This window comes from Myxine glutinosa, chromosome 3, assembly GCF_964187855.1.
Source record: "Myxine glutinosa chromosome 3, kmMyxGlut1.1, whole genome shotgun sequence".
NCBI classification, from domain to species: domain Eukaryota; kingdom Metazoa; phylum Chordata; class Myxini; order Myxiniformes; family Myxinidae; genus Myxine; species Myxine glutinosa.
In genome coordinates this window covers 218,952,313-218,970,826 of record NC_136263.1, presented here as the reverse complement: position 1 = coordinate 218,970,826, position 18,514 = coordinate 218,952,313, and the positions used below count along the sequence as shown (strand labels likewise).

Here is an 18,514-nt window from a genome sequence, read left to right as displayed (position 1 = left end):
CTCCAAAACGATCCCCTTCCAGAACACATGGCCTGATGTAACGTTCACCTGTGCACCTGTAGACACGTGTCCTACCGTCAGCTCGGTGAAGCTGTGCCAAATGGTGTTTCTATGGACGTTGAACCGACGAGCAACATCACGCTGCGAGGTACCAGACTGAAGCATACCTATAGCTCTCCATCTGTCATTTTCCCCGAGGCGTGGCATGTCGAACTTATTCCAGAACGATGAACAGAGGTGTTTTTCTGACTTCTGCACTTCTTAAGACTGCATTGAGTGGAAATGATAAGCGTCTGGTTGTCTGGCCTTTTGAAGTGAACATTGCTGGCCATTTTTCTCGAATATGTCATGCTTCTTGCAAATTTCATGCAATTCGAACAACAACTGCTTGGTTGCGTTTCTTCGACCATTTTAACAAACTCTTTCTCTGGTTCAAATCCAAAAATTCATTCACAAGATTACCAATGAAAAAATTCCATGTCACACTAACTTTTGCCTCTGAGTATATGTTATAATTAAATGATGGTTATATGTTATAATTAAATGATGGTTATATGCTATTATTAAATGATGGTTATATGTTATAATTAAATGATGGTTATATGCTATTATTAAATGATGGTTATATGTTATAATTATATGATAGTTATATGTTATAATTAAATGATGGTTATATGTTATAATTAAATGATGGTTAAATGATGGTTATATGTTATAATTAAATGATGGTTATATGTTATAATTAAATGATGGTTATATGTTATAATGAAATGATGGTTATATGTTATAATGAAATGATGGTTATATGTTATAATTAAATGATGGTTATATGTTATAATTAAATGATGGTTAAATGTCATAATTAAATGATGGTTATATGTTATAATTAAATGATGCTTATATGTTATAATTAAATGATGGTTATATGTTATAATTAAATGATGGTTAAATGTCATAATTAAATGATGGTTATATGTTATAATTAAATGATGGTTATATGTTGTAATTAAATGATGGTGAGCTGAGCAGACAATCAAAAGGCAATGAACATAATGTACAATTCAGGAACAGCAAACACCTATGCAGAGCAAAGAGGGGCAACTACATGATGGGCACAGAATGGCTGGCAAGCAATTTGAACCCAGGTGTACCCGAACACGCCAAGGTGCAGAGAGCAACGCGTGGTTCCCCCACAATCCTCACCGGAAAGGCATTCATTAACGTCCGTGTCACAGTGGGTTCCCGCGTATCCGTCGGCGCACGCACAATGGAAACCCCACGCCGTGTTCGAACAAGTGCCCCCGTTCAGGCATCCGACGACCAAGCACTCGTTCACCTTGGTCTCACAGGTTTGACCTGCATCGGACACCGCACAGCACGTGTACATGGAAGGTTTTGAAATGTGCACCTAATGTGTGCCGTCATATCTCAGCATGCTGCTCATCTCAGAGTTATTGTACACATAAAACATGCCTTGACCGTGCCAATCATCATGATGCACCTAAAACATGCCTTAACCGTGCCAATGATCATTATGCACCGAAAACATGCCTTAACCATGCCAATCATCATGATGCACCTAAAACATGCATTGACCGTGCCAATGATCATGATGCAACTAAAACATGCTTTGACCGTGCCAATGATCATGATGCACCTAAAACATGCCTTGACCGTGCCAATGATCATGATGCACCTAAAACATGCCTTGACCATGCCAATAATCATGATGCACCTAAAACATGCCTTGACCATGCCAATGATCATGATGAAACTAAAGCATGCTTTGACCATGCCAATGATCATGATGCACCTAAAACATGCTTTGACCATGCCAATGATCATGATGCACCTAAAACATGCTTTGACCATGCCAATGATCATGATGCACCTAAAACATGCTTTGACCGTGCCAATGATCATGATGCACCTAAAACAGGTCTTGACCGTGCCAATGATCATGATGCACCTAAAACATGACTTGACCATGCCAATGATCATGATGCACCTAAAACATGCTTTGACCATGCCAATGATCATGATGCACCTAAAACAGGTCTTGACCATGCCAATGATCATGATGCACCTAAAACAGGTCTTGACCATGCCAATGATCATGATGCTCCTAAAACAGGTCTTGACTGTGCCAATGATCATGATGCACCTAAAACATGCCTTGACCATGCCAATGATCATGATGCACCTAAAACATGCTTTGACCATGCCAATGATCATGATGCACCTAAAACAGGTCTTGGCCATGCCAATGATCATGATGCACCTAAAACATGCCTTGACCGTGCCACTGATCATGATGCACCTAAAACATGCTTTGACCATGCCAATGATCATGATGCACCTAAAACAGGTCTTGACCATGCCAATGATCATGATGCACCTAAAACAGGTCTTTACCATGCCAATGACGATGATGCACCTAAAACAGGTCTTGACCGTGCCAATGATCATGATGCAACTAAAACATGCTTTGACCATGCCAATGATCATGATGCACCTAAAACATACCTTGACCATGCCAATGATCATGATGCACCTAAAACATGCCTTGACCGTGCCAATGATCATGATGCACCTAAAACATGCCTTGACCGTGCCAATGATCATGATGCAACTAAAACATGCTTTGACCATGCCAATGATCATGATGCACCGAAAACATGCCTTGACCATGCCAATGATCATGATGCACCTAAAACATGCTTTGACCGTGCCAATGATCATGATGCACCGAAAACATGCCTTGACCATGTCTACGATCATGATGCACCTAAAACATGCCTTGACCGTGCCAATGATCATGATGCACCGAAAACATGCCTTGACCATGCCAATGATCATGATGCACCTAAAACATGCCTTGACCATGCCAATGATCATGATGCACATAAAACATGCCTTGACCATGCCAATGATCATGATGCACATAAAACATGCCTTGACCGTGCCAATGATCATGATGCACCGAAAACATGCCTTGACCATGCCAATGATCATGATGCACCTAAAACATGCTTTGACCATGCCAATGATCATGATGCACCTAAAACATGCCTTGACCATGCCAATGATCATAATGCACCTAAAACATGCTTTGACCATGCCAATGATCATGATGCACCTAAAACATGCCTTGACCATGCCAATGATCATGATGCAACTAAAACATGCCTTGACCATGCCAATGATCACGATGCACCTAAAACATGCCTTGACCGTGCCAATGATCATGATGCACCGAAAACATGCCTTGACCGTGCCAATGATCATGATGCACCGAAAACATGCTTTGACCGTGCCAATGATCATGATGCACCTAAAACATGCCTTGACCATGTCAACGATCATGAGCACCTAAAACATGCCTTGACCGTGATAATGATCATGATGCACCTAAAACATGCCTTGACCATGCCAATGATCATGATGCACCTAAAACATGCCTTGACCATGCCAATGATCACGATGCACCTAAAACATGCCTTGACCATGCCAATGATCATGATGCACCTAAAACATGCTTTGACGGTGCCAATGATCATGATGCACCTCAAACATGCCTTGACCGTGCCAATGATCATGATGCACCTAAAACATGCTTTGACCATGCCAATGATCATGATGCACCTAAAACATGCTTTGACCATGCCAATGATCATGATGAAACTAAAACATGCTTTGACCAAGCCAATGATCATGATGCACCTAAAACATGCTTTGACAATGCCAATGATCATGATGCACCTAATACATGCTTTGACCATGCCAATGATCATGATACACCTAAAACATGCTTTGACCATGCCAATGATCATGATGCATCTAAAACAGGTCTTGACCGTGCCAATGATCATGATGCACCGATAACATGACTTGACCGTGCCAATGATCATGATGCACCTAAAACATGCTTTGACCATGCCAATGATCATGATGCACCTAAAACAGGTCTTGACCATACCAATGATCATGATGCACCTAAAACAGGTCTTGACCAAGCCAATGATCATGATGCACCTAAAACAGGTCTTGACTGTGCCAATGATCATGATGCACCTAAAGCATGCCTTGACCATGCCAATGATCATGATGCACCTAAAACAGGTCTTGACCATGCCAATGATCATGATGCACCTAAAACAGGTCTTGACTGTGCCAATGATCATGATGCACCTAAAACATGCCTTGACCATGCCAATGATCATGATGCACCTAAAACATGCTTTGACCATGCCAATGATCATGATGCACCTAAAACAGGTCTTGGCCATGCCAATGATCATGATGCACCTAAAACATGCTTTGACCATGCCAATGATCATGATGCACTTAAAACATGCTTTGACCATGCCAATGATCATGATGCACCTAAAACATGCCTTGACCGTGCCACTGATCATGATGCACCTAAAACATGCTTTGACCATGCCAATGATCATGATGCACCTAAAACAGGTCTTTACCATGCCAATGACGATGATGCACCTAAAACAGGTCTTGACCGTGCCAATGATCATGATGCAACTAAAACATGCTTTGACCATGCCAATGATCATGATGCACCTAAAACATACCTTGACCATGCCAATGATCATGATGCACCTAAAACATGCCTTGACCGTGCCAATGATCATGATGCACCTAAAACATGCCTTGACCGTGCCAATGATCATGATGCAACTAAAACATGCTTTGACCGTGCCAATGATCATGATGCACCGAAAACATGCCTTGACCATGCCAATGATCATGATGCACCTAAAACATGCTTTGACCGTGCCAATGATCATGATGCACCGAAAACATGCTTTGACCATGTCTACGATCATGATGCACCTAAAACATGCCTTGACCGTGCCAATGATCATGATGCACCGAAAACATGCCTTGACCATGCCAATGATCATGATGCACCTAAAACATGCCTTGACCATGCCAATGATCATGATGCACATAAAACATGCCTTGACCATGCCAATGATCATGATGCACATAAAACATGCCTTGACCGTGCCAATGATCATGATGCACCGAAAACATGCCTTGACCATGCCAATGATCATGATGCACCTAAAACATGCTTTGACCATGCCAATGATCATGATGCACCTAAAACATGCCTTGACCATGCCAATGATCATAATGCACCTAAAACATGCTTTGACCATGCCAATGATCATGATGCACCTCAAACATGCCTTGACCATGCCAATGATCATGATGCAACTAAAACATGCCTTGACCATGCCAATGATCATGATGCACCTAAAACATGCCTTGACCGTGCCAATGATCATGATGCACCTAAAACATGCCTTGACCGTGCCAATGATCATGATGCACCGAAAACATGCTTTGACCGTGCCAATGATCATGATGCACCTAAAACATGCCTTGACCATGTCAACGATCATGAGCACCTAAAACATGCCTTGACCATGATAATGATCATGATGCACCTAAAACATGCCTTGACCATGCCAATGATCATGATGCACCTAAAACATGCCTTGACCATGCCAATGATCACGATGCACCTAAAACATGCCTTGACCGTGCCAATGATCATGATGCACCTAAAACATGCTTTGACGGTGCCAATGATCATGATGCACCTCAAACATGCCTTGACCGTGCCAATGATCATGATGCACCTAAAACATGCTTTGACCATGCCAATGATCATGATGCACCTAAAACATGCTTTGACCATGCCAATGATCATGATGAAACTAAAACATGCTTTGACCAAGCCAATGATCATGATGCACCTAAAACATGCTTTGACCATGCCAATGATCATGATGCACCTAATACATGCTTTGACCATGCCAATGATCATGATGCACCTAAAACATGCTTTGACCATGCCAATGATCATGATGCATCTAAAACAGGTCTTGACCGTGCCAATGATCATGATGCACCGATAACATGACTTGACCGTGCCAATGATCATGATGCACCTAAAACATGCTTTGACCATGCCAATGATCATGATGCACCTAAAACAGGTCTTGACCATACCAATGATCATGATGCACCTAAAACAGGTCTTGACCAAGCCAATGATCATGATGCACCTAAAACAGGTCTTGACTGTGCCAATGATCATGATGCACCTAAAGCATGCCTTGACCATGCCAATGATCATGATGCACCTAAAACAGGTCTTGACCATGCCAATGATCATGATGCACCTAAAACAGGTCTTGACCGTGCCAATCATCATGATGCACTTAAAACATGCTTTGACCATGCCAATGATCATGATGCACCTAAAACAGGTCTTGACCATGCCAATGATCATGATGCACCTAAAACATGCTTTGACCATGCCAATGATCATGATGCACCTAAAACATGCCTTGACCATGTCAATGATCATGATGCACCTAAAACATGCTTTGACCATGCCAATGATCATGATGCACCTAAAACAGGTCTTGACCATGCCAATGATCATGATGCACCTAAAACAGGTCTTGACCATGCCAATGATGATGATGCACCTAAAACATGCCTTGACCGTGCCAATGATGATGATGCACCTAAAACGTGCTTTGACCATGCCAATGATCATGATGCACCTAAAACAGGTCTTGGCCGTGCCAATGATCATGATGCACAGAAAGCATGCCTTGACCATGCCAATGATCATGATGCACCTAAAACATGCTTTGACCATGCCAATGATCATGATGCACCTAAAACATGCCTTGACCATGCCAATGATCATAATGCACCTAAAACATGGTTTGACCATGCCAATGATCATGATGCACCTAAAACATGCCTTGACCATGCCAATGATCACGATGCACCTAAAACATGCCTTGACCATGCCAATGATCATGATGCACCTAAAACATGCCTTGACCGTGCCAATGATCATGATGCACCGAAAACATGCTTTGACCGTGCCAATGATCATGATGCACCTAAAACATGCCTTGACCATGTCAACGATCATGAGCACCTAAAACATGCCTTGACCATGCTAATGATCATGATGCACCTAAAACATGCCTTGACCATGCCAATGATCACGATGAAACTAAAGCATGCTTTGACCATGCCAATGATCATGATGCACCTAAAACATGCTTTGACCATGCCAATGCTCATGATGCACCTAAAACATGCTTTGACCATGCCAATGATCATGATGCACCTAAAACATGCTTTGACCATGCCAATGATCATGATGCACCTAAAACAGGTCTTGACCGTGCCAATGATCATGATGCACCTAAAACATGACTTGACCATGCCAATGATCATGATGCACCTAAAACATGCTTTGACCATGCCAATGATCATGATGCACCTAAAACAGGTCTTGACCATGCCAATGATCATGATGCACCTAAAACAGGTCTTGACCATGCCAATGATCATGATGCTCCTAAAACAGGTCTTGACTGTGCCAATGATCATGATGCACCTAAAACATGCCTTGACCATGCCAATGATCATGATGCACCTAAAACAGGTCTTGACCATGCCAATGATCATGATGCACCTAAAACATGCTTTGACCATGCCAATGATCATGATGCACCTAAAACAGGTCTTGACCGTGCCAATGATCATGATGCACTTAAAACATGCTTTGACCATGCCAATGATCATGATGCACCTAAAACAGGTCTTGACCATGCCAATGATCATGATGCACCTAAAACATGCCTTGACCGTGCCACTGATCATGATGCACCTAAAACATGCCTTGACCATGCCAATGATCATGATGCACCTAAAACAGGTCTTGACCATGCCAATGATCATGATGCACCTAAAACAGGTCTTTACCATGCCAATGACGATGATGCACCTAAAACAGGTCTTGACTGTGCCAATGATCATGATGCACCTAAAACATGCTTTGACCATGCCAATGATCATGATGCACCTAAAACAGGTCTTGGCCGTGCCAATGATCATGATGCACCTAAAACATGCTTTGACCATGCCAATGATCATGATGCACTTAAAACAGGTCTTGACTGTGCCAATGATCATGATGCACCTAAAACATGCTTTGACCATGCCAATGATCATGATGCACCTAAAACAGGTCTTGGCCGTGCCAATGATCATGATGCACCTAAAACATGCTTTGACCATGCCAATGATCATGATGCACTTAAAACAGGTCTTGACTGTGCCAATGATCATGATGCACCTAAAACATGCTTTGACCATGCCAATGATCATGATGCATCTAAAACAGGTCTTGGCCGTGCCAATGATCATGATGCACCTAAAACATGCTTTGACCATGCCAATGATCATGATGCACTTAAAACAGGTCTTGACCATGCCAATGATCATGATGCACCTAAAACATGCCTTGACCATGCCAATTATCATGATGCACCTAAAACAGGTCTTGACCGTGCCAATGATCATGATGCACCTAAAACATGCTTTGACCATGCCAATGATCATGATGCATCTAAAACAGGTCTTGACCGTGCCAAAGATCATGATGATACTCTTTTCACACTAAGTCCAGTTGTGATATGTGGTCACAACCTGTCCAGCTCTTGGGGCAGAAGCACTTGAAGGCAGAAGGTGAATAATTTTCTCGACAACGTCCTCCGTTCCGGCATGGCATCGAAGCACAAGGTGTAAGACGTCTCTCGCATCGCTGTCCTGATTGCGGGGAGAAAAACATTTATACTTTAATACAAAACCAAGATTCGTGGGAGAGCAAGACAACAAATGTTACAAATTTAATCAAGTGCGTGTGACGTGTATAAAAATACAAATTAATGGCACAGAGAGGAAAAGTTAAATGAGCATCAATGACGTCACATAAAGGTGCAAGATACATGATGCATTAAAAAAAAAAAAAAAAACACCTTTAGAGGCCATTTTTCCCACAAGCGGGGGTTGGCCTTTTTCGGGAACCGTGGTTGTTGTTGTTTTTTTGGTCCCCTTTTTGAAGCAATGTTTTACGGCCGGATGCCCTTCCTGACGCCAACCCTTTTTGCCGCCTTTAACGACAAACAGGGAATTACCAGTGAACTGGTACTCAATTAGCCGACCTCGGAAGGATGACAGGCTGAGTCAACCCCCCTGGCGTTAATTCGGCGATCGACCGGGATTCGAACCCAGGATCCTAGGATCCTAAGCCGGCACCCTAGCCGCTAGCCCAATACCAGGGATTTACGTTATGATGCATAACCAAAATAAATTACATGAAAACATGTTCGACATGGTTACGGATATGGTGGTGACCTAGCGGTGAGGGCATCAGCCGGGCATCCTCAAAGTGGTGGATTTCATTTGAACAGGAAGTTGGTATTTCAGGATGCCGGTGATAAGTACCATGCTCTTTGTGAAAAACACCGTGGGATCTTTAACGTCCACTAACGAATGCCAGCAAACGGGACGACCGGCTTCAGGTCCACCCGACGGACGGTGCACGACTCTGGCTGCCAAACAGCAGTCCGACAGTTTATAGTTCGGTCGCGAATCAAACTCGGATTAAACAGGTCACGGGTAAGTGCAGGTACACTACCTGTACCATCCTGTCAGACTCCGAAAGTGCCAATCTTTGCTATAAGAGAGTCCTTTGTGTGTCTAGTCAGGCAGCTCAGCAGCATATTTATCGAAAATGGGGAACGGCTTGACAAAAGCGCCATTTTTATTTTGGTGGTCCATTAGACCATATACAATAGCTTTAGGACCGGAGGCAAGAAATATACATCCAATGCATGGATGTATATTGTGGCACAATGTGGCATCCAATGCATGTGCCGAACTGGTGAAACGCAACTGCAAGGCTACCACTGGCTGCACTGCCAGGTGTTCGTGCAAGAAGGCAGGCTCGAGCTGCACAGAACTATGTCGTTGTAAATGTGAAAAGTGACTCGTTCCTTTCATGACCAATCTCGAATGTTCAATGACAAAAACCAATGATGTATATATTTTCAACAAGGAGGGCTAACTTTTATTTCATCACGTGCAGTGTTATTTGTAAAAGTTACGCATGCCTGCATAACAAATCTTACGCTTCCATGTAAATAATAATTAGTAATATAATACCGAGTGTTTATACAAATGCGTTATACTTGTGACTCGCGCACCTCTCATATATCTAACATGTACGCAACTACAAGGATGTAATGACAATATAGCTTTAGAACAGACATGTTGTTCAAGGTAATTTGTCCAGCAATTTGTGTATTTACGATTTTAGTCTAACTCCAATAGCTGATGATTTATTTGCACGAATGTATTGCTCGATATCATGCTGTGCGAGTCGTATTTGCGCAAAAGTCAAACACTGTATATGTCTTGCCTCCGGTCCTAATTCTATTGCATATGGTCCAATGAACGGGCTAACCCCCGCTCTAGTAGGGAAAATGGCCTTTAAAATGCATGTTGTTGTTGTTGTTGTTGTACGGTCCAATGAACCGCTAAAATAAAAATGGTACTTTTGTAAAGTCGTTCCCCCAAAAATTGATAAGCTGCCTAACTAGTCTGTGTGTCTGTCTGTCTGTGTGCATCTGTCTGTCTGTGTGTGTTTGTCTGTGTGTGTGTGTCCATCTGTCTGTGTGTTTGTCCATCTGTCTATGTGTGTCTGTCTGTCTGTCTGTCTGTCTGTGTGTGTGTCTGTGTGCCCATCTGTCTGTCTGTGTGTGTATGTCTATATGTCTGTGTCTGTCTGTCTGTGTGTCTGTATGTGTGTCCATCTGTCTGTGTGTCCGTCTGTCTGATTGTGTGTGTCTCTCTGTCTGTGTGTGTTCTGTGTGTGTCTTTCTGTGTGTTCTGTGTGTGTCTGTCTGTCTGTGTGTGTGTCCATCTGTCTGTGTCTGTGTCTGTCTGTATCTCTGTGTCTGTCTGTGTGTCTGTCTGTCTCTGTGTCTGTGTGTGTGTGTGTGTCTGTCTCTCTTTGTCTGTCTGTCTCTCTTTGTCTGTCTGTGTGTCTGTCTGTCTTTCTGTGTCTGTCTGTGTGTGTCTGTCTGTCTCTGTTGCCATTTTTCTCAAAGATGGTCAAATGGATCTTCGTCAAACTTTCGGAGGTTCATCACAGAGTGCTGAGAGTGTTTTAGACAAAAATATTTTTACAAAGTTTAATTTTTCAGGAGATTTTTTTTATGTGCCCAAGCCTTTCTCTATAGGGCCAAGTATAACTCTATAGTGTAACCCTATAGTGCCTGTTAACTTTATAGTATACCTCTATAGTGTCTAAGTATACCTCTATAGGACCTGTGTTTGCAGCTCTGTGAAAGGTAATATGAAATGATCGCCGACCCCATTCCTTAGTGGGTGCTGAGAGTGTTTTAGGCCCCACAAAAAAACAAAAAAATAAAATGAAATTTATTTCCTCAAAATGCCAACAGGATTAGAGCAGCACCGGCCGGGCAACGCCGGGTACTCTTGGTAGTCGATGATGAAAAATAAATTAATGTAAATACATAGCAAGTAAAAAGCATAAATATGCAACAAAATACATAAAATGACAGCAAAACGGTGACGATAGCAAATGGTCATTGCAGAAAGTGCGTGAAAGTTAAATATACTCTACTTATGCTGTGGAGTTGTAGGCCCATAGAAAAGGTAATTTACTGTGAGTATTCTTCCAAAAGCTCCAGCTCACAATATGAACGTCTTGGTTAAAGACCCACCGGTGAAAGGTGAGGCACATTGACAGGTGAAAGAACCCACGCCATCGATGCATACGCCCCTATTGAGGCACGGGTTCGATCGGCACTCGTTGATGTTCACCTGACAGTAAGTACCTGCGATGGAACACACACACCGGTGATGGAAGCCAGGCCATCAATGTAACCGACTTGAAACTCGTGCCAGAGGATCGGAAGCGTTTCAACAACAACAAACTCAACTGAAAGTTGCTAAAGCATTTATTTGGATGACAGCTCGAGTATAACAGTTTAAGTATCGATTACATTAACTGTGATATACCAGGTACCGGTAAAGCCAGGAGTGCAGGAGCAGGTGAAGCCATTGATGCCATCCAAGCAAAAGGCACCGTTGGCGCAGGGCTTTGAGGCACACTCATCGAGGTCGACATCGCAATTGTGGCCTTGCCATCCCGGATCGCAGTCACACCGATACCTGATTCATAGAGAAAGGAGAAAGTGGAACAAGGTGGTGGCATCATTGCATTGTGAACAAGGTGGTGGCATCATGGGATTGTGAACAAGGTGGTGGCATCATGGGATTGTGAACAAGGTGGTGGCATCATGGGATTGTGAACAAGGTGGTGGCATCATGGGATTGTGAACAAGGTGGTGGCATCATTGCATTGTGAACAAGGTGGTGGCATCATGGGATTGTGAACAAGGTGGTGGCATCATGGGATTGTGAACAAGGTGGTGGCATCATTGCATTGTGAACAAGGTGGTGGCATCATGGGATTGTGAACAAGGTGGTGGCATCATGAGATTGTGAACAGGGTGGTGGCATCATGGGATTGTGAACAAGGTGGTGGCATCATGGGATTGTGAACAAGGTGGTAGCATCATGGGATTGTGAACAAGGTGGTGGCATCATTGCATTGTGAACAAGGTGGTGGCATCATGGGATTGTGAACAAGGTGGTGGCATCATGGGATTGTGAACAAAGTGGTGGCATCATTGCATTGTGAACAAGGTGGTGGCATCATGGGATTGTGAACAAGGTGGTGGCATCATGGGATTGTGAACAAGGTGGTGGCATCATGGGATTGTGAACAAGGTGGTGGCATCATTGCATTGTGAACAAGGTGGTGGCATCATGGGATTGTGAACAAGGTGGTGGCATCATGGGATTGTGAACAAGGTGGTGGCATCATTGCATTGTGAACAAGGTGGTGGCATCATGGGATTGTGAACAAGGTGGTGGCATCATGGGATTGTGAACAAGGTGGTGGCATCATGGGATTGTGAACAAGGTGGTGGCATCATGGGATTGTGGGAGCACATAATGTACATAATGAAAGCAATATTTCCTCAACAGCTTCATGGAAAGTCTGAAGATTTGGTCGTTTTTGAAAACATTTGCTTCAGCAAAGCATTGGATTTCAACAACATGAATCTCTTACACCACCCCTGGTGACCTTAGCCCTGACCCTAACATTGGATTTCAACAACATGAATCTCTTACACCACCCCTGGTGACCTTGACCCCTGGTGACCCCGAGCCTAACCCTTTCTGCCCACGAATACTCCGAACTTACAACTCGTCCTTTTTATCATCTCTGGCCAGGGTAACCCTCGATGGACCATCAGTTGCACTCACCCATTGAGGTCGTCGTGGCAGAGACCGTGCTGGCATGGGGAAGAGATGCACTCGTCGAGCTGCGAAAGGCAAGTCGGTGCGGCGAATCCATCCGGACACTCGCAGCGAAACCCTCCGACGAGGTCCACGCAGGTGCCACCATGATGGCAGGGAGACGAGTGGCATTCGTCGATATCTTCATCACACGTGGGGCCTGCACGGTCAATGGAGAGAGAACACGGAGGGCTGCTTGTTTTTTGTATGAAAATCTAGATTTGTAAATGGAACAGCAGGTAACAGAGAACAAAGAGGTAACACAACGTTCCGGACAACGGGGCACAATGTGGATTCAACAAGCAAGGGGATGAACGAACGGGAAAGGAAAATGAAGATAGGAAACACGGTAACCTGCAGGTAAGACGGAGTGAGGGGTCGTTAATGAGGGTACAAAATATCTCAGGTAGGATGGAGTTCACCTGCCACATCGAGTTAGCGGAACACCTGCGATTCCATGTCCAGGATGGAAGAGTGCGATTGGATAGTCAAAGGAAGGATGCTCTTCAAATTGGAGGAAAACAGAGCAAAAGAGCACAGGTGTGCATGAAACCTGGATTATGGAACTTTACCGAGGAGGAAGTTACTGGAAGAATGCATGGATCCTGGAGGATATAGAAAGGGATGGAGAAGCAAATGGAGGGAGCTCGACTGTTTGAAAGGCACCAGTAAGAAAACAGACGCCACCGACCTGTCTGCAAAATGAAAGGAACAGGCCTTGTGCCTTCTCGTAGGACACGGCAATAATGTTGAGTTTTACAATTCACAGAATCCAGGAGAGTGAAGAAGAAGAAGAGAGAGGGGGTGGCGGAGTGATCGTGGGATGCAACCCAGAAGGAAGAGCATCACTAAAATGAGCAATATATACGCAAAGGCCTTGTTGGCCGAGTACAGTTCTGATATTTCAAGAAATGACAAAAAGACGGATCATTGGCCTGGCTTGTGGTTGGCTTGGGAGGTCGGCCTTGCCTTTGTGAGGCCGAAAAGTTCAATATATGTAAATATATGTATATAAATATATATTATGTATACTATACAGCGCCTTCACAAAGTATTCACACCCCTTGACCTTTTCACATTTTCTTGTGTTACGGCCTGAATTAAAATGGATTCCATTGAGATTTGTTTGTCACTGATCTTCACATAATACCTAATAATGTCCAAGGGGAATTTTTTTTTTTTTAGAAATTGTTTACAAAATAATTAAAAATGGAAAGCTGAAATGTCTTGAGTTTTATAAATATTTAGCTCCGACACGAGCCTCGATCTTGTATAACAACAAAAAAAAAAGCCCCTTTACTTTGCAACATTTGAGAACGGGAACATCGGGAGATCTGTGGGAGGGAGAGGGCTTGGGGGAAGGAGGCGTGGGAAGGGGAGGGAGAGGTGGGAGAGGCAAAAAACATATGGACACTGCTCGGACTTCCAGGAAAGAAGTTGGAATTTAAAAAAAAGTGGATCTGGGGTGAATTAGCGGGGGTAGAAAAGATCAAGGTTTTGTATGGGGGAAGACAAGAGATGGTGGTGAACAGCTGTTTTAAAGACCTGGAGGGAGGAGTGGGATTTAGGAGGGAGTGGGGGAGTTTGTTCCAGAGGCGGGAGAAAAGAGGAATGAAGGAGTGAAGGTGAGCAGAGAGTCTTGATTTTGGCAGTTTAACCATAAGAGGGTTGCTGGCAGATCTTGTGCGAACTGTAGGAATATTTGGGGGACAGAGGCCAGAGAGAGCTGGGGGGGGGGGGGGGCTAGACCAGAGAGGAGTTGGAAGAAGACGGAAAGACCACCAACCTGCCTGCGGTGAGTGAGTGAAAGGCCCTCGGAGATAGCGTCATCACAGGTGATTCCAATGATTCTGAAAGCTTTGGTTTCAACAGCGTGAAGCCGAGCTAGGTGTGAGGCAGGAGCACCAGCCCAGAGGGGAGAGCAGTACTCCATTGAGCTGCGGATGAAAGCCTTGTATGTGGTGAGGAGCTCAGGTGTGCCAAGGAAGGACTTCGCACGACGGAGGATGCCCAGTCGGCGACTGGCTTTGCAGGCCAGCTTGGAAATGTGGTTTTCCCAGGAAAGATCATGGCAGATAGTGAGACCCAAAAGCTTGAGCGACAGAACTTCTTGGAGAGGATTGTTGAGAAAGTAGATGGGAGGGTTGTCCAGTCGGTCTTTTCAGAGAGACATAGTAAGAGTGTGAGATTTGTCAGGATTGAAAGACATGTTCCACTTGTTTGACCAGTCTGGCCTCCTGTGGCCTCTCTGATCAGTCTCCTCCTCGATTGGTCATCCAGTTTGGAGGGACGGTCTGATCGAGGCAGGGTCTTGGTGGTATCATATGCCTTCCACTTCTTAATGATTGTCCTGACTGTGCTCCAAGGGATATTCAAGGCCTTTGAAATATTTTTGTACCCATCCCCTGATCTGTACCTTTCCACAACTTCATCCCGGAGGTCTTTTGAAAGCTCCTTGGTGGTCATGGTTGAGTTTTTGCTGTAAAATGCACTCCCCAGGTGGAGGAAACTTGCAGGAACAGCTGATTACCTTCACCACCAAAGGTGGATGGAGGTTATGTTTTCACCCCTGTCTGTCTGTCTGTCTGTTTGTTTGTCTGTGAACAAGATATCTCAAAATGTTATGGACGGATTTGGACGAAACTTTGTGGACAGGTTGTGTGTGTGACAAGGAAGAATCGATTCGGTTTTGGTGAAGATCTGAATATGGATTCGGATACGAGAATTATTTAATTTTTAAGTGATTCCTCACCGTTGGGAGATCGGGTGAAAAGCGATAAATAACACGATACTTAAAAGAAGTCATGGACGAGTTATGACGAAACTTGGTGGACAAGATTGTTAGGTGACGAGAACAAGGCGATTCGATTTTGCTTCAGGTCCGAATCCAGATCCGGCCCATCAGTGGGATACAAAACATAAACAGAGCATGGGTTTTATTCTGAAATAATCAGAATCACGACAATTTAACGCAGGTGGAGACCAATTAACTTGGTGTGTGATTCTGAAGGTGATTGTTACACCTGAGCTAATTTACAATTGCTATCATGGGGGCGGGGGGGGGGGGCGGGGGGGGAGGCAGGTATCCAACCAAGATATTCTAGTTTGGTATTTTTAATGAATTTTCTGAAATTTGTGGAATTTTGTTTTAACTTGGAATTTATGGGTCACGATGTGTAAATAAAGGTGGAAAAAGTCTGATTTAATACATTTTACTTCCAGGCTATAAGGTAACAAAAGGTGAAGATTTTGAAAGGGGGTGTAGACTTTATTTATATATATATATATATATATTGTATATATACATTGTTATTGTTATTGTATAAATACAATTATGCACCATGCTCCATACAGAGCATCAGTTCCACCGAAGCAATCTCTGGTTCGGGTTACATTCCTGAACGGTGTTCCACTCTCATGCCGGATAATTAGCGATTGAAGGTGCAGGAACTTGGAATTCTGTTCAGGTTACCGGCGATGGCTCCTGTACACTTTGCAAAGGGCACCGTGGGATCTTCACCATCCAATAAGTACTACTTCCGGCAGACGAGGCGCCTAGTTTAACAACCATCCGAAAGATAGGTCACATGTTGATGAATCACCTGCACGTGAAACACCAGGACGATGGTTTATAGCTGGGATGGAGGCTAGACGGCTTAAAGGAGAGTGTGCACACCTTAAGGCCATGTCAGTGTGTGTGTGGGGGGGAGACAAAACACACACACACACACACAAAAACTAACACACACACATACACACACGAACACACACACTCTAACACACACACACACACACACACACACTAACACACAGATACACACACACTAACACACACACACACACACACACACGCACACACACACACACGAACACACACACTCTAACACACACACACACACACACACACACACACACACACACACAAATACACACACACTAACACACACACACACACACACACACACGAACACACACACTCTAACACACACACACACACACACGAACACACACACACACACACACACACTAACTAACTAACACACACACACACACACACACACTAACTAACTAACACACACACACACACACACACACACACACACACACACACGAACACACACACTCTAACACACACACACACACACACACTAACTAACACACACACACTAACTAACACACACACACACACTAACTAACACACACACGAACTAACACACACACGAACTATAACGCACACACACGAACACACACAGGTGTTCACCTTTAATTGAGTGTTGTTGCCATCTCGACTCCAGAGGGTCTACAATAACACCATGTTTTTATACATAATAAATAAATAGCCAGAACGAACACCATCCCTCCCCTAAAACCCCCCCAACGCCCCCTCCCTCCTCCCCCTCTCCTTTGCTCTCCCGCCCTTTTCACCCAGAATATGTCACTGAGCGACCTTGGTGTTTGAGAATAAAGTACTCGGAGCCATTGCGCTGGTACGGACAGTGTGTGGGACCCACACGAACACACAGTTCACACGCTCAGATGAAACAAGACGCCATATAACGGTCTCACACGAAAAGGGTAACCTGATCAATGGGCACGTGCACCGCACGTTTAGGAAAAGGAAGGTTTAAGTGGAAAGAAGAGAGCGGGAACATGCAGGGTGGGCTTGCTGGATTGCGGGCAGGTTGACAGGAAAAGCATAAACAAAAGAAGGTAAAGGTGACACATTAGCACAGCAAACACTGCGGGCCACCATCACTCCTGGTGGGAAGAGACACGTTTACACAGGAGCGGCGTGGGCGTGGCTAACAGGAGCGACGTGGGCGTGGCTGCGGAAACATGCCGATGGGCGTGGCTCACAGGAGCGACGTGGGCGTGGCTGCGGAAACATGCAGATGGGCGTGGCTGTGAAATCGTACCGATGGGCGTGGCCGTTGGCACAAAGCGGGAACGTGGGAGGCGTGGGAGGGCCGGACGAGAAATGTGATACTCGTGGGACAAGGAGGAAAAATTCCAGCCTGTCATGGGCCGCCGTGAAGCAAAGCACGTGGGCTAGATAATGTCAGGTATCCAAATCACCCACCTGCCTTATCTCAGAGCGAATCACACGTGTCATGTCCGTGGGACGGCAAGGACAAAGCGATTAGGGTTAGGAAAACTACAATGGCCCCAATGCTCGGAGCTCAGGCCTAATGTCTAAGCTATT

At 44.3% G+C, this 18,514-nt stretch overlaps 1 protein-coding gene across 1 annotated transcript in view; it reads right to left on the bottom strand.

Annotated features, from left to right (window-relative positions):
- LOC137422866 (uncharacterized) overlaps nt 1–18,514 on the bottom strand; it is a 288,315-nt gene that overhangs the window by 55,256 nt on the left and 214,545 nt on the right. Inside the window, exons 13-17 of the mRNA XM_078774985.1 lie at nt 13,279–13,471; nt 11,969–12,114; nt 11,664–11,777; nt 8,560–8,679; nt 1,204–1,356 (exon numbers count right to left, since the gene is read on the bottom strand). Of these exons, the coding sequence (XP_078631111.1) occupies nt 1,204–1,356; nt 8,560–8,679; nt 11,664–11,777; nt 11,969–12,114; nt 13,279–13,471 (726 nt within the window). The remainder of the gene's footprint in view (nt 1–1,203; nt 1,357–8,559; nt 8,680–11,663; nt 11,778–11,968; nt 12,115–13,278; nt 13,472–18,514) is intronic.